The sequence below is a fragment of the Pelodiscus sinensis genome, chromosome 4, assembly GCF_049634645.1.
Source record: "Pelodiscus sinensis isolate JC-2024 chromosome 4, ASM4963464v1, whole genome shotgun sequence".
Lineage (NCBI taxonomy): Eukaryota > Metazoa > Chordata > Testudines > Trionychidae > Pelodiscus > Pelodiscus sinensis.
Genome location: NC_134714.1, coordinates 23821389 through 23844233, shown reverse-complemented (window position 1 = coordinate 23844233; position 22845 = coordinate 23821389). Strand labels below are relative to the sequence as shown.

The 22845-nt window shown below is 45.2% G+C and overlaps 1 protein-coding gene across 4 annotated transcripts in view; it reads left to right on the top strand.

The window, feature by feature from the left end:
- The window catches only part of WDR25 (WD repeat domain 25), a 120068-nt gene extending 101597 nt beyond the window's left edge, over positions 1–18471 (top strand). For all 4 annotated transcript variants that reach the window (XM_075926566.1, XM_075926567.1, XM_075926565.1 and 1 more), the window contains exons 5-7: positions 15721–15891; positions 17580–17720; positions 18151–18471. In XM_075926566.1, coding sequence (XP_075782681.1) covers positions 15721–15891; positions 17580–17720; positions 18151–18372 — 534 coding nt within the window. In that variant the 3' untranslated portion in view covers positions 18373–18471. The remainder of the gene's footprint in view (positions 1–15720; positions 15892–17579; positions 17721–18150) is intronic.
- The last annotated feature ends 4374 nt before the right edge of the window (positions 18472–22845 follow it).

Below are 22845 nucleotides of genomic sequence, written 5' to 3'. Positions count from 1 at the left end.
ATAGGGGGCCTCCAGCCCTTCCCAGGGTGCCTTGGTGGCCACTCTGGGCACAGACAAGAAAACTCCTCTTCCTCCCCCCCTCCTGGAGCCCATAAAGGGGTTGACTCTGGCCACGGTGCCTGTGCCAGCTCCAAGCCTGCCAGCCCAGAACCAGCAGTCACTGTACCTGACCAGGTGGCCCTAGCATGAGCCAGGCAGCCAGTGTCAGCCAGCCCTCTACCGCCTCCCCAGCTACCATTCTTCCTCCCACTCCTTCTCCCGCTCCTGCTTCTTCCTCCCCACCCTCCCAGGAATGCTGAGGCCCCTGCACCTGCGGTGCTGGGAGATAGTTGGGCTGGCAAGACCCGCAACCCTGAGCCTTGAGCTTCTCTTCCCCTTCCTCCCCTGGCCTCCCCCTGCCAGCTGCCTCCTCCTAGGTTTCCCCCTCCCATCTCTCATCCTCCCTCCTGCCCTCTCCCACCTTCTTTCTCGAGTCTCACCTTAGTTTCATTCCCGCCCACCCCAGTTTTGTTCAATAAAGAGGCTTTGTTGTAATCAACACGTGTCTTTTATTGTACAGCAGGAAGGGGGGTTAGGGAGGGGTAAGTGGAAGGATGTGAGGGAAGAATGAGGCACAAGCCCCCAGTGGGGCATACCAGGGAGACTGTTACTGGCTGCAGAACGTGCTGCCAGGTTCGCAGCAACACATCTAGGAGAAGCACCAGAGTGCCCAGGGCTCCATGCTGCAGAGTGCTGTGGTGTCCTGAGTTAGGGCAACCAGAGCACAGAGAAAAAAATGCTTTGCTGTCCCTCAGCAAGATAGACAAGCAAGCGAGGAAACCTTAGAATTGGCTGTCTGGGGGGGGGGGGGGGGGCGGTCCCTTTAAGCACAGGTCTCAGAAACCTTGTGTGGCTGCTGCCTGAGGCTAACTCCTGACCTGATGCCCTGCCAGAACTGGTTCTGGACAGCCTGAAATGCGATTCAGCATCCTATCAGTGTGGACGCGCTATTTTGAAATAGCAAAACTCTTATTTCAAAATGCATTTTGTGTGTAGATGTGTTATTTCGAAATAAGATATTTCGAAATAACGCTGTAGTGTAGACATACCCTCAGTTTTAAAATCAGACTGGAGCATGGTATCCCCCAAATTGAGACTCTTAGCACTTTATTCCGACACCATTTTATTCGTGGATGTCCTTAAAACTCTCTGAACATACTCTTATCACCAGTTCCCCTCCATATCACAAAGCACCTTCCTCTAACGTTGCTTCCTTCAATACATACGGGGTGTTGCAGTTATTGTTGCAATATTGGCAGCTAGAAGCACCTACTAGCAAAATCACTATGCAATATGCAACCTTACATAATATCTAACTGATAAGTATTAACTCACAATGAGCAATGGGACAATTAGTCCATTTTCTAAGACTTTCAGAATGCAGTAGATCAGAAATGGTATTGTGCCCTGAAGTACTATAAAGGAATTTAAAAGGTTGAAATGTAAGCAGGTTTGTGGTCACACGTGTATTTTTGAAAACAGCTTCATATATGTTTTCATTACGTACAATCTATGTGAATAATTAAAATATAAGGCCCCAGATTTAAATTAAATTCCTTTGGTTTTACCCCAGTGTAACTGAGATTAAAATTTGGCCTGTGTTCTTATTTGGTGAAAGAAAAACTTCTATTTGGTGATGTAATTATTGCCCATTGAACATAAGGATGATGGTACATGAGTGCATCTCGAGCTGTAATATTGCCACAATAAAACTGTACAAGAGTGGCAGTAAGGTAGTTAACTAGCATGCTTGATCACCAGTGAGAACGTCTTCATACTTCCCTCCAGCCTCCTTCCCATTTTAAGTTTAGTTACACATTAGCAATGATTCCTGGGAATTTTTGAAGTTTTTTTTAGCATCATTAAGTTTCAGAGGACACTGTTATTTCCTGATTAAAGTGGTTAGTATTTGGAATTAAATTGTTCAGAGACCAGTAAGCAAAACCTGTTGCTCAGAGATGAAAAAAGCAGATTGCCTCCCCCTTTTCTGGCCATTATTTGTTCTTCAAGCCATTTAAAATGGCTGAATCTGGCTCTGAGTGGTCAGCTGAGAATAGGAAAGCTCCGAGCTGATGTAAAGCATTTTAGCCTGCTCTTATGCCAAATACCCGTCTCTGGTGTAGTGCCTGCCTCCAGGCACTCCCAACCTCAGGGAGTGAGGGGAAAGTGCACAGTTTGCTGCATTCCTCACTCTGCTGGGGAGTGCAGGGAGCATGGAGAGACACTTCTCACATGGTCCCAAGCTACTGGGGCAGTCCTCTCTCCCTGGGGCAGCCTGCATACTGAACCCAGCCTGCTCATCCCCAGCAATGATTCCAGTGAGCATGTACATTTTTGTTTTCATTTTATTTTCCAACCCTCCCCCCAACGATTAAGTACTTGAGCAATTCCAGGTACATCTTCTAGTATTTAGTGCTTTCGTGGATAATTCTATAAAGACGTTAAATAAAAAATGTGTGTCCACTTACGAAGAAATTGATAGACAAAAGCAACATGGCAATTGTTCTGTTCTCCCTAGAGTGCTTGTTTATGTGCATTCCGATCAGATGGGTGCACACATGCATGCAAGGAAGCTGGAAAATTTGTGTCTAGCAGCAACAGTCGAGTCAGTTTAGGTGCCCTCTGGAGTGGCACTGACATGGCACTTGATATGTAGCTTTGCTGACCTGTTAACCTTCCTTCAGTTCCTTCTTACAACCCAATGACTGCAGGCGCTCCGAACAGCAGATAATGTAAATGGTTGAATAGTATTGTTCCAGTTTGTAGTTAGTTGTTAATATCAAGCTTATGTCAACAAATGACCCCCACTCTGAGTGTTTGAAGTGTCTGAGTGAGGGTCACCAAAAAGAGAAGTGCCACATCAGTGAAAGCTTTCGCCCTTGGACCTTGAAGGATTGTGAGCAAAGACTCAGGATCCTGCTTTTGGAGGCTGCACTTTACCCACAATCCAATCCAGGGCTGGCTGACCTGACTTGTAGTACCTTTCTCAGTGCAGAGCTCTCTGGTGCCAAGGATGTTTGATATGGCACCAAGTAAGGAACAGCATCAGCATGACACCGACCATAGGGGGAGTCCATGCGAATCTACCTCCTCTGTGCCTGAGAAGAAGCAGAGGCATGAGAGGAGCAGGTCTTCCAGTCTCCAGAGGAAGCAGGCTGTGAGGCACCAGCCACAGCAGCAGACCAACATAGCACCTATGAATACATTGACTCGTGCTCTGCAGGAGTTTAGAGTCGAGTTCAACCCATCATCACTCCCTGGACCAGCATGGCAGGGAGCATGTGGCGGCAGCCAACTCCCCAGGAACAGGTGCATGCCAGGATCCAGGAAGTACCTGCAGAGCAGAGTTTAACCATAACAAACCAATAAGCTAATGCTTATTAGTTAACCAGTTAAACTCTTAGGGTATGTCTACACTACCCCCCTAGTTCGAACTAGGGGGGGTAATGTAGTCATACGGCGTTGCAAATGAAGCCCGGGATTTGAATTTCCCGGGCTTCATTTGCATAAAGCCGGCCGGCGCCATTTTTAAATGCCGGCTAGTTTGGACCCCGTGCCGCGCGGCTACACGCAGCACGGACTAGCTAGTTCGGATTAGGCTTCCTAATCCGAACTAGCTGTACACCTTGTTCCATGAGGCGTACAGCTAGTTCAGATTAGGAAGCCTAATCCGAACTAGCTAGTCCATGCCGCGTGTAGCCGCGCGGCACGGGGTCCGAACTAGCCGGCATTTAAAAATGGTGCCGGCCGGCTTTATGCAAATGAAGCCCGGGAAATTCAAATCCCGGGCTTCATTTGCAACTCCGTATGACTACATTACCCCCCCTAGTTCGAACTAGGGGGGTAGTGTAGACATACCCTTACATCCCAACACCAGACCTTTTGTACACACATAACAGGGTGTTATGTATTGGTGATGACAGACAATATAGAACATCATTGTTATATCAACAAATGGGGATGCATGCTCCTCTCACCTGTGCAGAGAAGCCCTTCTTTTATGGGACTTTTGTATTGAACATTCAGTCCACCTGCAAGCATTTTACATTCCTGGAGCATAGAATAAGTTGGAAGGCGACCTCAGCAGGTTTTTCCATGGACATGAGTGGTCTCTTTTCTCAGGCATGGCCAACTTACTCTTTCAAAGGTGGAGCACTCCCCAAGTCGATTGGTTCACCACATTCCACAACAGGAAGTGTCACCAGTTTTGCTTGTTAGAACCACAGTCCGGGATCTTGCAGCAACACATTCCTCCTCTCATGAGAAGGCCGTCTTGTCTACACTTTCACTCTAATTCCATTGGTTCACAGAGTACTTCTCAAAATCAAGAGGGATCGAGCATAGATCATATTAATAGTGCTAGGGATGTGTTAGTGTATACATTTAAATGGTTAATCGATGAGCCTGGCTCATTGGTTAACCCTCATGGTTCCATGTAAGGCCCTCCCACACTGTCTGTGTTTCAGAGGCGGGGGGAGGGAAGGAGGCAGGAGTCAGTGATCGCAGAAGGCCAGCTTTTAAGCCGGCCCCCTGCACATACGAGCTTCTGCAGAGCCACCTGTGCCCCACCCACTCTCACCTGTCTCCCTGCGCTGCTAACTCTGTATCAGAGGCAGCAGCATGGGTGGGGTGACAGATGAGTCCGTGGGAGCCAGTGCTAGCAGGGAGCTGCTTCCCCCCTCCGCATGTGAATGTGTAGCAACTGAAAATTTCAGTGGTTACAAATTTATTAAAAAATCTGCTTTTTAACATCGCTGAATAGCGCTGCCTGCTCTTGTCAGTACTGCTATGCAGCCTCCTGGACATGTCAGCAGAAGTGCCAATCCCACTTCCTTTTTACTCAGACCTGCTGAAAGAAGACCAAGGTCATTTCCAGCATCTGAACCTTGAGTCCTTACATTTCACAGCCTGGAAGTTCTGTGGCTGAATCCCAGGGAGTTTCTTGCTTAGACCAGGTTCATCAAGTCCTCATAGGCAGTAGGAAACCCTCCACAAGAACCATGTTTCTGGCCAAGTGGAAAAGGGTTTGCATTTGGGCAACACAGTTTGGCTCATCTCCTGTGTAAGCATCAGTGCCACTTGTCCTACCCTACTTATTTCATCTGAAGCAGCAAGGTTTCTTGATTTAATCTAAAAGGTTCTATCTGGCCGTCATGTAAGCATTCCACCCTGGTGTGGAAGCCCACACCGTGTTTTCTGACCCCATAGTTAATCAGTTCTTGACAGGTCTAGACATATTGTATCCACAGATATGTCAGCTGGTCCCTCCATTGGACCTAAGACAAGTCCTGTCACGGTTCTCCATTTGAACCGCTGGCTATATGTTCATTGTTTTACCTCTCCTATAAGGTAGCTTTTCTGATGGCTATCACCTCGTTCAGAACAGTGTCAGAACTCAGGGCCCTAACATCAGAGTCCCCCTACATCATGTTCTCTTTAAGAACAAGCTACAGTTAAGACCTCATCCTGTGTTCCTCCCTAAGGTGGTCTCTCATTTCCACATCAATCATGACTATTCCTCCTGGTGTTTTATCCTAAACTGAATTCTTGGACTCAGGAAAAGAGACTCCACACCCTGGATGTATGCAGGAACTGTTTTTTATTATTGTGAGAACTAGACCATTCAGAAAATCGGTTCCGTTGCAGATAGGATGAAAGGCCAGCTTTTGTCTTCTCAGTAGATTTCCTGGATAATCTTCTGTATCCACAAATGCTACAGACTTGCATTATGACACGTTCTACCAGGGCACAGGTTTCATCCACAGCATTTCTTGCTCACTTTCGAACTCATGAGATATGCAGTTATCCATCCTCACGTTCACTGCGCATTATGCAATCTCTCAGCAGCTGGAGATGACATGGCCTTTGGCAAGGAAGTACTCCAGTCAGGCTCTGACCCCACGTCCGAAAGCTTACGTCTGTGATTCACCTGATTGGAATGCACATGAATAAACACTCAAAGAAGAAAAAAACGGTTACTCAGCTTTCGTAACTGTTCTTCGAGATGTGTTGTTCATGTCCATTCCAAAACCCACTCTTCTATCTCTCAGTTGGACTATTGCAAAGAAGGAACCGGGGGATTAGCAGGTCGCCAACTCTATAAATCGAACCCCATGTCAGCGACATTCTAGAGGCCATGTAGTCAGATGTGATGGTTGCTGCTAGGCAAAAAATCTGTTTTCATGCATGTGTGTGATACACCTAATTAGAATGAACACGAGCAATACATCTTGAAGAACAGTTATGAAACGTGAATAACCATTTTTTTCTTTCTGAAGCAGATAAAGATTATAATTCAGGAGAACAAGTTAGCTCTATAGCAAGTGATTTTTGATTTCACAAATCCAGTTTGAAGAGCTGTGTAAAATAAGATATCAAACTGCATTTTCCATTAAGCAGCACATAGATGCATCTATTTTTAAAATTCGCCAGTGAACATGTAAAAACTGATCAACAATGGCAGATTAGTTATGGTGTAAACTAATTTTTGCATAGATGTCCATTTTAATTATTTCCCCACTTTTTGACCTTTCTCCTCATTGAAGGTATGCTCTCTTGCTATGTGGACCCCTAAATGTATGTAAAGAGAATTGCATGTGGCAGCCCTAGAGTATGCCATACTTATGTTCTGTGTAAATATGTATATTAAGTAAAGGCTTCAGACAAACATTGTATTGCTGAGGACCCAAATGTGTTTGAGTTAAAACCTCTGACATTTTAAAAAATAGAAAACTGCCACTTCGGATTTCTATTTAAGATTTTCATTCATTGTTCCCTTTTACACTGAGTTAGCCTTTGTCCCTTCATGCAGCCTCTCTCCTTCCATGTGTCTGTTTTGTGCATCTACGTTCTCTGATCTTTCCAACTGTCATGGTTAGAATTTGACTCCTCTTTAAAGATTCCTGTTGCTAGGTAACCATCTGTTCCATTTCCTGTTCTATCTGGGTGCTAGAATGCCCCTTTTGCATTAATAGCTTCTTGATTTTTTTATGTGATTTTTCTCTTAGTTTAAATAATTTCCAGTTTTGCTGCAAGCACTAGAGATTCCTTATATTTTATGATGCCTCATTCAGAAAACAGCAATAGTATGTAGGAGTTTTGGGGTTAAAAAAATCCTCCTAACAGTTTACTTTCCCTTGCAATACTCTACAGAGTTATCCATACATAGTTGTCACAGAATTATAAAGCAAAGGTTAAATATGCAATTATCATTTTGGGCTTTAAAAAGCTTAATCGTCTTTTCTTTTGTGTAAGATTCCTAGGAATTTAAGTTTGAAGGGAACACATTCACTTTTTCACCATCTAAAAAGGCAAACTGATTGCTGAAAATTATGTAAAGTTTGCAGACTGCAGGCTTACATCTTATCTTGTTGATTTTGTTATAATGTGTGAGCACTACCTGCATGATCCAGAGTCTAGAACTAATTGCAAGTATTACATTTCCCAGCAGATGAGACAAAGCATGTGAACAGCTGGAGCAACTGCTCCCATATCTGTATGTAATGAGATGAAAGGTATCCAGGGTGTCTCACAGTGGAGACCAGGGGAGGCAGTTTTAAAAGTGTATATTTAATTTTCACTGGTTTGTTTAAAATGTGGTCAGAGATGGTTAGGTGGAAGATTTGATTGATACTTGTCATTTTATTTTTTGACATTTTAAAATCCTTGGTTTTTAGATGTTCATTATTAAATGAAACAGCTTGTGTTGACCTATACCATCTGTGAGCAATACAGGGGCTAATCAGTTGGGTCACTACTGTCATTCTAAATGTGCAATTGGAGCATCATTCTCTGAGCAGCTAGGGCAGCACTTTCACTGTCTATTATTACAAAAATATTCAAAGTTAAGATGATGATAAGGATCTTACTCAAAATCTGGATTTCATTGCTTTAGTTGATTTTTATCTGTGTCCATAACTGTTATGTTTTTTCAGTTTTTACATTATATATTTCCATTTATATTGTCCCTTTCATTCAGTCAACCAGCTCACTGTACTGTGAGTGAAAGAGGGAAAATTTAGGCAAAGACACAGGGGCAGACCCTTTTAAACAATACCATAGATCTTTAAGGTCAAGAGAAGACCTAGATCTCAGTGAAAGAGTCATCAACAATATTCAGCTTAGCCTCAGAAGGAGAAGAAGCTGAGGCGATCCTGACTGGTCATCCTGTAGCACTATAGAGTCCAACTCTTTCACCCTTGATGGCTAATTCCATATACGTGTTGAATCTTTAAAATACAGGACTCTCTGGTCTACTCTAGCCATGAATATTGCTTGACCAGAAAGACCTAACTTGCCAGGTTCAGAAATGTAGCCCTGCGATCCCCAGGCAAATACCCTATCCCCTAAGCCAGTGTTTCTCAACCTTTTTGTTTATAAATTACCCCTTTAAAAAAATTATAAGTACCTCCAGTCTAACCCAGTGCCCTCCTCCCTCCCCTAGAGCCAGGCACCCTCTAGCGCCCCCGCTCCAACCCAGTGCAATCTCCCCTCTCCTAGAGCCAGGCAGCCCCAGATTCTTTTATTATTTTATTAACACCCTGGGTCTCACCAGAGCCACCGCTGCAGCCACATGCTTCTCCCTCCAGGTGTTGGGGCGTGTGTGCAGAGCGGCCGTGAACTGTCCAGGCGCATGGCTCCAAAAGACAGTCGAACATTCCCTTCAAGGCAGGTGCTGCTGCCCCCTTCCCAAATCTTGAACATTTTTTGTGCTTTAATTAGGCCGGCCAGATGGCAATTTAACATGGAAAAACAAGGACATGTCTGGGAAAAACTGGACGAATGGTAACTCTACCTTTGAAGTGCATCCTGCCGCCCGGCCCTGCCTTGGTGCTTGTCTGCAGGGAACAAGTGACCCGCCAGTTCCAGGTTTGTCACATGGGGCTGTGTGCTCCCACCCCAGCCCGTGGCCCCCCCCTTGCATGGAGCCCGGGGGCAACTGTCCCTTTGCTCCCCTCTCACTACTCCACTGGCCAAATCTCTCCCCCCAACTTGGAACTGCCCAGGGTCTCACTGGAGCCGCCGCTGCTGCAGCTACGCGCTTTTCTCACCAGGCGCTGGGGCGCGTGCGCAGAGCGGCTGTCAATGTCCAGGCGCGCAGCTCTGAACATTCAATTTGACAGGCACAGGCTGCCACCCCCTCTCCAATCCCTTTTTCAGGGCAAAATCCTGGAAATTTTTTGCTAAATTTCACTTGTGTTGACGTACCTCACTCGCATACCCCTAAGGGTACACATACCACTGGTTGAGAAACACTGCCGTAGGCTACTCCAGAACCCACCCCAACTCCCTACCTTCAGGGCATCCCTTATGCTGCCTTACTAATGCAAGAGCCAGCTCCATTTCTGGTGCTGGGGAGGCTCAGCCCCAGTGGACTGGTGCGGTGGGGAATGCAGGCAGTGGGGAACATAGTTCCAGCCAGGACTGGAGTCAGCGTAGTCAGCGGCTGGGTGCACAGCCCCGGCTAGTGCTATGCGGAGTGGGTGCAGCTCTGGTTGGGGCTGGCGATCAGGAGCACAGCCCTGGCAGGAGCTGGAGGTAGCAGGGCTGCTGGCCCCTAACCAGAGCTGATGCGGTGCAACCTTGACCAGAACTGGTGCAATGTGGGGCTAGAGGCAGCAGGACTGGCAACAGAGAGCACAGCCCCGGCCAGGAATGGAGCATACATCCAGGTGGGGAACCTTGACCTCCCCTGGTCCAACAAACTCCAATGTTTGGGACAACTCAGGTACTGAGGGTGCGAAACTAAGGAGGTCCCATATATACCATCTCTCATGCTTTTCATATCAGTGCATTATGTTTGTATGAAAAAGCGAGAGAGAAACGTGGCATATAGGATTAGTGTGTTATAATGGAGCTTTTTTGAGGCTTCCTGACTCTACAAAGCTGCTCTGCATGTTTGGTAGCTGGAGACATTTGGTAGCTGTGCTTCTCATTTCTGCGGGAGCACCTCTAATAAGTTTGCCTTTACTTCATAGGCACACTATCTCACTGATTGGCATTACTGTCAGAAAGTATTTCCAGGTAGTCAAGCTAAGCCAACAAATTTGAAAATTAACAAAATTATGTAATAACTAATTGTCAGCTTTCTTTGATACAGATTTTGCCTTGCAAGTGAGTAAAACAATCTTTCAGTAAATGGAAAATCATTTCCATATCCCACAGATGTGTAGCATGGCTTCTTATATATTTCTTTCCTCACAGACCATTATCAGTATCATAATTATTTTTTTCTGAAAATACTTTACATTTCAGTTCCTTTGCAGTAGTTCTGAAAGATACAGATATTTCCTTTATTGTTCTTAAACAAGAAGTCTTCATGCTGCTGTGCTATTGGAGTGAGGACCTTTGGGTGAAAATCTTACTCTTACTTATTAGTCTAGTGTCTACCACATACTTTTAAGGAAGGAGCAAGGACCAATAGCATAAGACTAATGTAGGTTAAAGTTTTCGGGTGTCTTCATGCACTGTCCTCAGAGTGGCCTGTGAAGTTTCCAAGAGCAATAAAAAAGGTATCTCTTTGTTCCTCATAAATCCAATTTCATTTAAATTAGGTCTCTTATGCACCGTATGCAAGACCTAGTTTGTACTGGAACCCACAAAAAAAATATTTTAAATATCCAGCACAAAATTGCTGTATTACTGGATTTTTAAAATATTTTTTTCCTGTGGGTTTCAGTACAAACTAGTGGTCTGATCACACAATCCACAATCTTCTTCCTTGTGTGGAAATACATTACACTCTCATAGCAGCAGCCATCTCTGGGCACATGTAACACATTTAAAACATCATGAGCTATTGTGGGCAAAAGCCACTTCATTAGATTTTGCCCACGAAAGCTCATACTGTCATATTTATTTGTTAGTCTCTAAGGGTATGTCTACACTACAGCACTAATTCGAACTAACTTAATTCGAATTAGTTAATTCGAACTAAGCTAATTCGAATTAGTGCATCTAGACCTAAAAACTAATTCGAATTAGCAAAACGCTAATTCGAAATAGCATGTCCACATTGAGTGGACCCTGAACTGAAGTTAAGGCTGGCCGGAACCAGTGCCGGCAGAGCAACAGGTTAGGACTTAGAGTGTGGAGCTGCTGCCTCAGGCTAGCCAAAGGCTGTGCTTAAAGGGACCTGACCCCCACCCCGGACAGAGTTCTCAGGGTTCCCTACTTGCTTGTCCACCTCGATGAGGGACAGCAAGGCAGTCCTGTCTTGGAGTGCCCTGAGTGCCCTCACTCGGCACGTCACAGCACTCGGCCATCAGCCCGGCTGCACTTGCAACAGACTGCCATCCGGGGGAGGTCAATTGGGGGGCTGTCAGGATCCAGGAGGCCCTGCAGAAGAGCATCCACCCCGAGGAACCCGCAGAGCCACCCCAGTCCTCCCCATCAGGGGCTCGTGCCCCATTCCTCCCTCACCTCCTTCCACTTACCCCTTCCTAGCCCCCCTTCCTGACGTAAAAAATAAAGGACGTGCGTTCAAAAATAGAAACTCTCTTTATTTAACAAAACTGGGGGGAGGGAGGATTAACCTCTGGGGAGACTGGGAAAAGGAGGTGGGAGGGGGAGGAGAGAGGGTAGATGAGGGGAGGGGGAAACCTGGGAGGAGGAAGCTGGAAGGGGGAAACCAGAGGAAGAAGGAGATGGGGAAGTATAAAACTATGGTACGCCATATCTTTAGTACTGTGTACAGATGTGGTCTCCTCACCTCAAAAAATATATTTTGGCCTTGGAAAGGGTTCAGAAAAGGGCAACTAAAATGATTAGGGGTTTGGAACAGGTCCCATATGAAGAGAGGCTAAAGAGATTGGGACTTTTCAGCTTAGAAAAAAGGAGACGGAGGGGGGATATGTTAGAGGTCTATAAAATCATGAGTGGTGTGGAGAGGGTAAATAAAGAAAAGTTCTTCATTAGTTCCCATAATATAAGGACTAGAGGACACAAAATGAAATGAATGGGTAGCAGGCTTCAAACTAATAAAAGAAAGTTCTTCTTCACAAAGCAAATAGTCAACCTGTGGAACTCCTTTCCACAGGAGGCTGTGAAGGCTAGAACTATAACAGAGTTTAAAGAGAAGTTAGGTAAATTCATGGAGGTTGGGTCCATGGAGTGGTATTACCCAGGGGGTAGGAACGGTGTCCCTGGCCTCTGTTTGTGGAAGGCTGGAGATGGATGGCACGAGACAAATGGCTTGGTCATTGTCTTCGGTCCATCCCCTCCAGGGTACCTAGTGTTGGCCGCTGTCGGCAGACAGGCTACTGGGCTAGATGGACCTTTGGTCTGACCCAGTACGGCCATTCTTACGTTCTTATGTTCTAAGCTCAGGGTCGTGGGTCTCACTGGACCAACTTGATTTTCATGCAGACCTGCTCCTGGGTTTGCATGTGGCCTTTGGTGGCCAGGCTGGCAGCTATCCTGCCCTAGAGGGCCGTATTCCTGTGCCTAGTGCGGAGGTCGTGGACGTTGGAGGCCTCCCCCCAAACCTCGATGAGGTCCACGATCTCCGCACTAGACCAGGCGGGCACCCGCCTCTTGCGGCTCTGGGCAGGCTCCTGGGAACTGCCAGCTTGGTCCTGGGAAGAGGCGGAGGGCTGGGTGGCAGTGGGTGGCTGGCTCATGCTGTACCAGGGGCAGGGTTTGCTGGCTGGGTGCTGGCAGGCTTGCAACTGTCACGAGCACTGTAGCCAGACCATGCCCCTCTAAGAGCTCTGGAGCTGGGAGTGGGGCAGAAAAGTTTCCCTGGTTTGGCCCAGAGTGGCCACCTGGGCAACCTGGGAAGGGCTAGCGTCCAACTACTTCAAATTAAGTGGCTACACAGCCCTTAATTCGAACTACTTAATTCGAACTAGGCGTTAGTCCTCGTAGAATGCGGTTTACCTATTTCCAATTAAGTGCTCTGCTAGTTCAAATTAAATTCGAACTAGCGGTTTGTATGTATAGCCACTATTAAAGTTCATTTGAACTAACGGCTGTTAGTTCGAATTAACTTCGTAGTGTAGATATACCCAACAGTGCCACAGGGCTACTCATTGTTTTTAAAGATACAGACTAACACGGCTACCTCTCTGAGAGTTTTTAACATTTAAAATAGTTTATCTATATATACAGTTTTATTAGTGAGAGGTAGACACCAGAATATATTCCATCAGTTGACTGAGATAAATTCCTGTTTTAATACCTGTCAATCAAATCTTGGGCCTATGTCAAAGTGCACTAAACATCATGAGAGCTGTTCACTGCCATGTGTGCTGGCTCTGTACTGGATTTATGGACCCTCATAATAGTTGGTCCTAGAGAATCAAAAGGGGGAAAGAGACCCAGCCTCATTGTCTCTATAGGAAAAAACAACAAATGGTCTGGTAGCACTTTATAGACTAACGAAACATGGAGATGGTATCGTGAGCTTTCGTGGGCACAGCCCACTTCTTCAGATGACCAGAATTATGAGTTGGGGATATGAAAACTCGAAATAAATAGGAGAGGGAAAGGGGAGGAGGGAGAGAAAGTAAAATGGAGGAGGGTGGAAGACAGAGCATCACCCCTCAAAAAATGAGGAGTAACGTTAGTTCAAACCAAGGGGTTTGATTCGAACTAAAGTATCCTGGAACACACTTTCTGGTTCAGATCAGCTGGCAAGCGGAATAGCGCCTGCGAGAGATTATGCTAATGAAGCGCAGGATATTTAAATCCCCGCTTCGTTAGCAATTTTGGTCAGCAACATTTGCATCCCTAGTTTGATCTAGGGAGCAAGTGTAGACGTGCCCTCACAGACTAACTCGACTATCCCCTGAAGCTGTCTCTATAGAACTCACCAATCGCCACAGTGACCACTTCCAAAGCTGTTCAACCTATCCTTTGGAAGTCACTGCTTCCTTTTATGCCATCTGTGAACTCTCTGGCTACCATTAATGGTAGTTGGTAGGTGGAATCGCAGATGCTGCTTCTCGGAAGAGGGAGTGGTTGAGCCAACTTTGTGGGGTCTTTGGCCCTCAAGACTTGTGTTGGATTCCACAGCTACAGTTCCTGAGTACTTCTGATGCACTAGCAAATGGCATTGAAATTTAGCATTAAATTTATAAAATAAAAAGGAGCATAAAGTGGCACTAACAAGTGTTTGTTTCCTTGTTTCTGCAACAAAGAGGCTAATCTCTTAAAAAGGTTTGATAGAAGTTTATAAGAAAATAATGAAATGCAGTAACTCCTCATTTAACACGTGCCTGCTTAACACGTTTTTGCAATAGCACGATTTTTTTTTTTTAGGGAATGTTTTTTGAATTACACAACTGTCCCTGGAATAACACAATTTCTCCAGCCGGCCCATTGCCAGCAGCTGCACAGGGTTTCCCCGCCCCTCTGCAAAGCGGCAGACAGTTCGCCACTTGCCGCGCTGTTCCCCAGCAACCCCCTCTCACTGGACGCAGTGCAGGTCCCAGCAGACCCATCACAGGGGCATAATCCCAACCCAATCCCTCTCCCCTCCCTTCCCTTCTCTTTCCTTCCCCAGAGCCAAACACCTCCCCTCCCTGCTGTAACCCAGTCCCCTTTCTCCCCCAAACTTATGTCCCGGTCCCAACAGACACTATCACTTGAAATGCAACCCCCACCTTTTCCATTATTTTCAATGGGAAAATTGACCCTGCATAACACGTTTTCACTTAACACGATCATTTTCTGAAACCTATCTATAGTGTTAAATGAGGAATTGCTGTAATGCTTCCTATTTATTATTTAATTTTCCATTATGAGTTATTAAATACATATTGTGTGAGGTTATAATAATGGTTCCTTAATAAACAGATATAATAAAGTACCTTTTAAATACAAGCATTCTACTCTGTTATCCTATATCTGTATTTAAAAATATGCTTTATGTGGCTTTAATGCAATGGTGCCCAAACCTTTCCTGTCCTGTTTCTCTGCCCCATCACCAGTAATAGAATTTGTTCGTGTCTCTCCCTCCCCATTAGTACACAGCCAAGGCTTCCTCAGCATAGGCATTTGGACTGAAGGGCAGAGCTGGGGTCAAAATTGGGGATGGAGGAGGAGCTGGGTCTAGAGGTGGAGTTAGCCTGGTGAATATGTGGAGGAGTGAAGGGCAGTACTAGGCCAAGGATGGAGCAGGAGATGGAGTAGGGATGTAAGTGACTAAGCATATACTCACCGGGTAGTCAAGTAGTGACTCAACTAGTTGCTCCCTGCTGCCTCTGTCAGAGAGAGGCAGCAAGGCGAGGGAGCAGGAGCTAGTGCTGGGGGGATCTGGCTTAAAAGACGGTTCCCTCCAGCACTGTCTTCATGTGGGGTGGGGGGTAGGAGAGGCAGAGGCACACCATGTTTCCTTCTGCTCTTCTGCCTTTTAAATGTAATAAGAGCCATGGGCAGTTCTTGCTACATTTAAAAGACCGAAGCGCAACTGAGATAGCAAGTGCTCCACCTCCCCCATCGACTAATAGAGTAGTCGATGGAAATTCCATTAACTACTTGATTAGCTAATTAATCGAAATTTAACATCCATGGGACGGAGTGGAGCTGTGCCTGGGGGCAGAGTGGGTCTAGAGACCACTGTTTTAATGGCATACCCGAGTTTATGCTATGAAAATATACTTGTCACAACTTTAAATGCCCTCACTTTCAGTGTGAAATAGAATCTGTCCCAGCATAATGGTTGTTCTTGTTACATAGGTGATAAAAACCTACAAAGCAGCAGTACAACAGACCTTGGATGTCCTCTTCCTTCCTGAAGGAAAAGAATTTCTTACAAGCACAGATGCAGTAAGCCGGGACTCAGCTGACCGCACGATCATTGCATGGGATTTCCACAGCTCTGCAAAGATCTCCAACCAGATATTTCATGTAGGGTTAACAATTATTATTTGAATACTGATTTGGTACATTGTGAGGAGAGTAAAAAGCTTTTGTTTTTTTTAGGAACTGCTGTGAATTATTGATCAATTTTTCCACAAATAGGGATGAATGCAGCTTGTATTAAATCACAGTACTTATGTACAATTTGAAATAAGCTAATATAACCTTACAGTGATGTGTAAAATGCAACTTACTAAAAAGTGAGAGCTGTTGTTTTATTTTAGGAACCGTTATTTATTCTCTAACTATGAGTGAAGTCACCTAGAGAATTGTGAGTGCCCTCCTTGGAAAAGGATTTTCATTTCACTGGCTAGTTACTGACATTTCAGATAGGGTTAGGCAGGTACACAGGTAGAAATGTCAGTGTGTCCTGCCAATTGTGTACCAAAGTATTTGTTACAGTATCACCTTTCCCTTTCCAGTCCTTTTCCCAAGACTGCAGAAATGATATATTTAAGCTGATCACAGATGAAGGATTTTATCAATTAAATGTTTGATCAATAGCAAAGTAAATGCATGTAAATACATAGCAAAGGATAATAGCAGAGGCAAAATGGTGCTGGCAAAATAATTACTTCAGCAAACACAGGTATAGAATTCTTTGCAAAATGTAGCAGTCCAAACAAGTAATTCATTTATCTGTTCAATTGTCAAAAAATGCTTGCAGCTTCACAAGACACTTAGGCTTTGTCTACACTACAAAGTTTTATCACCAAAAACTGCCTTTTGGTGTCAAAACATTCGGATATACACATTACAATGTGACTTTTGTCAAAGAAAAACATCCAGTTTCTGTGACAAAAAACTTCCATCCCTTCTCCCTTTATTGTCAACAAAGAGCCAGGGTGGACACTGCTGGCTGTTTTGTCCACAGAACTGGCTTTGGCCAGTATCCCACAATGCCTGCCCCAATGGCTCTGCTCAGTGTTTTGATCTCTGCTGTCTGACAGGCATGCACCCCTCCCTTTTCAGAATTCTGGGAAGTATCTGACAGCTGAGTGAGCTGCTCTGTTTGGGGAAACAAACAAAGAACAAATTATTGAACTGCTCCTTTTCTGTCCCGCATGAAGAGCACAGCGGCAGGCAGGGTGCTGCTGCAAGGGAGGGGTATAGGCTGCTGTGTTGCTTTCACATTCCTCAGCACAGAAAACTCACAGAGCTACTCATGATGCCACTGCCAGCAGCTGAGGAGTCTGGGAGAGAACTTGGAAGGAATCCCAAGATGCAATGATTAGCTCTGCCTTCCCACTTCACTGCACTGTGGGATACATACCCACAGTGGATTGCTCATACTGTCGAAGAGACCATGGGACCTTTAGTCTTCCCAGAGGCTGCTTGAGTGCTTTTGAACTAAAATTGCTTTTGTATCCCTTTGTAAAGGGAATAATTCTTCCCTATGCATTTGCTCAGCTTCCACTCAGCCCAGCTAGTTAAGATAGACAGACATCAGATTTAATATTTACCCCATGTAAACTTTCAGGAGTGTGTATTGAGAAAATTGGGGATGGATGATTTTAAGTTTCTTCATAGTTACATATCTAAAATAGGTCAGTGCTCTCCCATCTTCTGATTATTCAGATATATTAGATCTACAAAAGGCTGCTTGATTAATTTGAACAAGACTATATTTCTAGCAACAAAAATACAGGAATGTTATCTTCTCAACTATTTTTTAGGAGCGTTATACCTGTCCGAGTCTTACGCTGCACCCTAGAGAACCTGCATTTGTTGCTCAGACAAATGGAAACTACATGGCATTGTTTTCTACCCAACGACCATACAAAATCAACAAAAGGAAAAGATATGAAGGGCATAAGGTATTATTCTTCACTGGGAACTTAAAATATTTACAACTATAAGTAATATAACACAATTTCTGTTCCCTTAACGTGTTTGCTGATACTGTTGATTTACAAATAAGGATAGACATTAATTGACTTGCTTCTTTTCCTGTCTGGTTTCCTGTAATGTAGTTAATTAGAATGATACAAATATGAAGACAATGGATTGGGGACTGAAATAATGGAAGACTTTGTGAATTGTTAATAGCTTCACCAAAATATTGATTGGCTAGTGCTAACAATTTAAGGTTGTAATAAATCTGTTGGAATAAATACCTGGGGGAAATAATTAGAGCATTTTGTATAAAAAGAGACATTTTTACTATATCGCTGCATTTTCAAGAGGTTAAATTAAATTTTCCTAATTAGCATATTGATATACACTCTTAATCTTCACTCTTTACAGGTAGAAGGATTTGCAGTGGGCTGTGAATTTTCTCCAGATGGAATGCTTCTAGTGACAGGAAGTTCAGAGGGAAAAGTATTTTTCTATAACTATCACACTGCTAGAATAACTCAAACATTGTCTGCACATAACGAAGCTTGTGTGAGTGCAACTTTTCATCCAGTCCTTCCATCACTTCTGGCAACGTGTGATTGGACTGGAGATATCAAGATCTGGCAATAATAAAACGTTACCATTCAGAGTGATTCCAGCTAGACCACTTTGAAGACATGGGTGCTGGTGTTTCTTAACAAATAAATCAGTATATATAATTTGAATATTTCTTGTAACTTTGAGGTAGTCAGTCATTTTGTATATTCCATGTCAGGCTTCTAAGAGCAGGATTTTCAAAAGTCTGTACAGCTGGTGTAAGTCTGGAAGTCACTAAGAGTTGTGCTAACACTGAGGTTTTTGAAAATATCATATAAATTTAAGATTAAATATCTTTTTTTAATCATGTGATGCTTAATGGGATAAAACGCATGCTTTGTGGCAAATACTAAATTATACCAAAACATTAAAAAAACATTTTCAGATGACTACAGGTCTCTGCATGTCCAACTCCTTGCTGCTCTTTATGAGGTTAGCACTAGGGTGTTCAGGGAAATATAATATTTTACTTTTATAGCATAACTATTCAATCCAAAAGTTTTCTACTTCCATGCAGTTTAGGATCACTGTGTTGGAGAAATCTGCCAAAGTGTAAAAGATGTCTACAGACCTCTGTTAATTTTTTTTATGGTGTGTCTACACAGCACAGTTATTTTGAAATAACTGATGTTATTTTGAAATAACAATGTGAGCATCTACGCAGCAATTCCATTATTTCGAAATAATTTTGAAATGACAGCTTATTCTGACTTCTGTAAGCATCATTCCATGAGGAATAATGCCTATTCTGAAATAGCTATTTCAGAATAGGGTGTGTGTAGACGCAGCCACTGGAATTACAGGCAGTCCCCGGGTTACGTACAAGATAGGGACTGTAGGTTTGTTCTTAAGTTGAATTTGTATGTAAGTCGGAACTGGCTCCAGATTCAGCCGCTGCTGAAACTGACCAGCGGCTGACTACAGGAAGCCCTAGGCAGAGTTGCTCTGCCCCCGGCTTCCTGGAATCAGCCGCTGATCAGTTTCAACAGCGGCTGAATCTGGACTCCTGGGACAGAACAGCTGGGGCACTGCCGGGTAGTTCCCCGCAGGACCAACCCGGCAGCATCCGAGCTGCTCTACCCCAGGCGTCCCGCAACAAAAGCCTGGTGTGCTGGGGGAGGGGGGGTGCACTAACTGCGCCCTTCCCCCCCCCCCCCCCCCCAGCAGACCAGGTAGACCCGAGCAAAGCCACGGAGGCGCAGAGGTCTCGCCGCCTCTGCGGCTTTGCTCCTGTCTCCCTGCTGTGCTGGGGGAGTCCCCCCCAGCACACCAGGGAGACCCGGAGCAGCTTTTCTCGCCCCGGAGGATGCGGTGGCGGGACCACTGCGCTCTGGGCGGTCCCGCCGCCCACGAGCTCCGGGGCGAGAAAGCCCCGTTCGTAAGTGTGGATCCGACATAAGTCGGATCCGCATAAGTCAGGGACTGCCTGTATTTCGAAATAAGGGGCCTCCAGGAAATCCCACAGGTGTCCTGCTGGCCACTCTGTCCATACACATCAGGACTCCATAGGGGAAAGGGCTTGTGGCAGAAAGCAGGCCCTCATAGCCCTCCCTTATTCTCAGGAAGCATTCTGATGGCTCCCAGGAGCATGCCAGGTGTCACAAGAGGTGAGCGTTGTCCTGGAGATCCTGGCCCCCAGGAGATCCTGGCCCCCAGGTTTGGGGCGAGGAGGAGATCCTGGCCCCCAGGTTTGGGGCGAGGAGGAAAACCTCTAGGATCTCTGCACCAGATGACACCATGCTGAAATCTATGGCTGCATGGCTGACAGCCTGACCTCAAAGGGCCACATCTGGACCCAGGAGCAGCTCCGAATGAAAGTTAAGGAGCTCCACCAGGCATATGCCAGGGTGAGAAAGTGCAGCTCTCACTCCAGGACAGAACCATACTCCTGCCCCTGTTATCAGGACCTGCACCACATTCTGGGGAGAGGTGCAGTCCCTTCCCGCCAACTGGTTGACTCAGGCCCCTAGAGGGGAAGCCCAGTGGAGAGTGTCATGGGGTCCTTGTGAGAAACTCTCCTTCAGGGCCTCCCGGATGTACACACCCCCTTAATGAGCCTGCCAGATGGCAGCTGTGCACAGCTGCTTAAAGGCCCTGCTGACCTGGCTAGCCTTTGCCACTCACCCAAGGAGGAATGTGACTCAGCTGAGTGACACAGCTTCTCAGGACGTTCGAATGGGCAAGCGACAGGAGCTGGAGCTGGTTTTTGTGCTTCGCGGCTCTGCTGTGACCATGAGACTGGAGCAGCAGCACAAGCTCCCTGCTGCATTGGGGAGAAGAGGGAGGGCTGAGCTCGGGCCACAGATCACCAAGGAGGTGGCCACAGACCACTAGTGGTCCGTTGACCACACTTTGAGAACCACTGATCTCGCAGTACTTGGGATTTTTCAATCCCAAATGCAGGACTCTGCTTTTGTACTTGATCATCAGATTTCTTTTGGACCAATTCTCCAATTTGTCTAGGTCACTCTGGGCCCTATCCCTGTGTTTGTGTTGCTTGGTTTTGGGATAACTACATTACTCTTGGGCTACATCTGCACTACAGGCTTCTTGTGCAGGAACTGTTTTGCGCAAGGGTTCTTGTGCAAAAGGTCTTCCACAAGAGCGTGTCCACACTGCCATGTGCTTTTGCGCAAGAGCATCCATGGCAGTGTGGACGCTCTCTTGCGCAAGAAAGCTCTCATGGCCATTTTAGCCATAGTGGTTTCTTTCACAAGAAAATCATGTTGTCTGTCTACACTGCCTTCTTATGGAAGAGCTCTTGTGCAAGAGTACTTATTCCTTGTGGGGAGAGTAATAACTCTTCCAGAAGAAGTCCTGTTTTCTGACGCTGTACTGTAAATTTACTTGTGCAAGAACATGCATTCAGTGTAGACACCCGACAAGTTTTTGCGCAAGAACAGCCATTCTTGCGCAAAAAGCCTACAGTGTAGACGAAGCCTTATAGTATTTTTTTACCATTGAATTACTGATTACAGTCCCAACCTCAGCTCTGTATCAGTATAGTTGTTTATCTTAGAATAAGGATTGTGAATTTGGTTTGCATCTGCCAGATTAGTTTAGGGAACTATTTTAAATAATGTGTGATCATTCTGGACAGTAAATTGTCTCTTTCTGCAAAAATATTGATGCAAAATGCATAATGCATGTATAACAGTAATTCTTTTTCACATGTACCATTGTGTTATTCTGCTGATTTAATCCTCCTTGACACAAATATAACAGTTCATTACCATTCTTTGTGTGCTCAGTTGTAACATTCCAGTGAATGGCAGATTTGAATCCAAGCAATCACAAAAATTGGAACATGGTGTTTTAGCAAATGAAATCAATTCTTTTTGTTTTCAGTTCAGAACCATACTTGGGGTCCAATCACCTCAAAATGTTTAGACCGTGTGACATTTGCCTCCAGATTTTGTGGGCTAAGATCTCTAGTTTTAATTTGCTTGCCAGCAGTGCCAGCAAATGGGTTGCAAATTGGATGTAGAGGCTTGAAATTGAGCTGAGCAGGCAACATACACTAACAAGCAATAGTTAAGTGTTTTCTCAATTTTAAGACATTTCATAGTGCCCTGGATTTTTAATTTCTTTAGAAATTTTACCAATGTCCTACCAGATCACAGGGAAGATTGGTCCAGCCCCAGCTGTGACTAATTCACTGCCTCCCAGCTGAGGTGTAGGGTTAGGGTGCCAGGTGATAGCCATCGAGCATAGTTGAGCTGAAGGGCTGCAAGGGGTGGACTCCTGTAGTAGGCCATGAAACAGGGGAAAGAACCCTGCTACAAAGTACAGGCAGCTGATATGGAAAGTGAGAATTGCAGGGAGACTCCAGTGGTTTGGTGTTGGACCAGAGCAAGGATTGGAGAGGCATAGGGAAGATGTGGAACCCCCCTGGGAATGGTAGGCCATCTTGGGTAGAGGTTTTGACTAAGTTTCTGTGTAATCAATAAGGCCTTGAAATGGATGGGTATAAAATTGAGCTTTCCTGGGCTAAGCAGCTAGCTGTATGGATGGATCACCTGGGATTGAGCGGTCTTCGGTTATCGTTAAGACTGCGCTGATCACAACATGTCCACCATTCTTTTCGCATCCTTGCCTTTCTTCTCCATGTTCATCCAAAACATTTAACAATGTCATCTTCCCATCTTCTTGGAGGCTGACTGAGTGGTCTTTTCTGTTCTCACGGGTACCGCTCAGCAATAATTGCAGTCCACCTATTGTCCATGAGCCGTGCTGTGTGGCCTGCCCATCTCATTTTGTTATGTCTGCTTTCCACGATAACATCTTTCACGCCTCTGCATTCTCTGATCATTTCATTTGGAATACTATCCAGAGGGGAAATTCCCAACATAACTCACTCCATTGCCCTTTCAGCTACCAATAGTCGCTGCTCTTCTCTCTTCATCAGTGCCCACGTTTCACTGCCATACAACATGGCTGCCAGCACTGTTGAATTGAAGATATTTGTACGTGTGGTCTTATCTGTTTTCCCTTTGAGGATGTCTT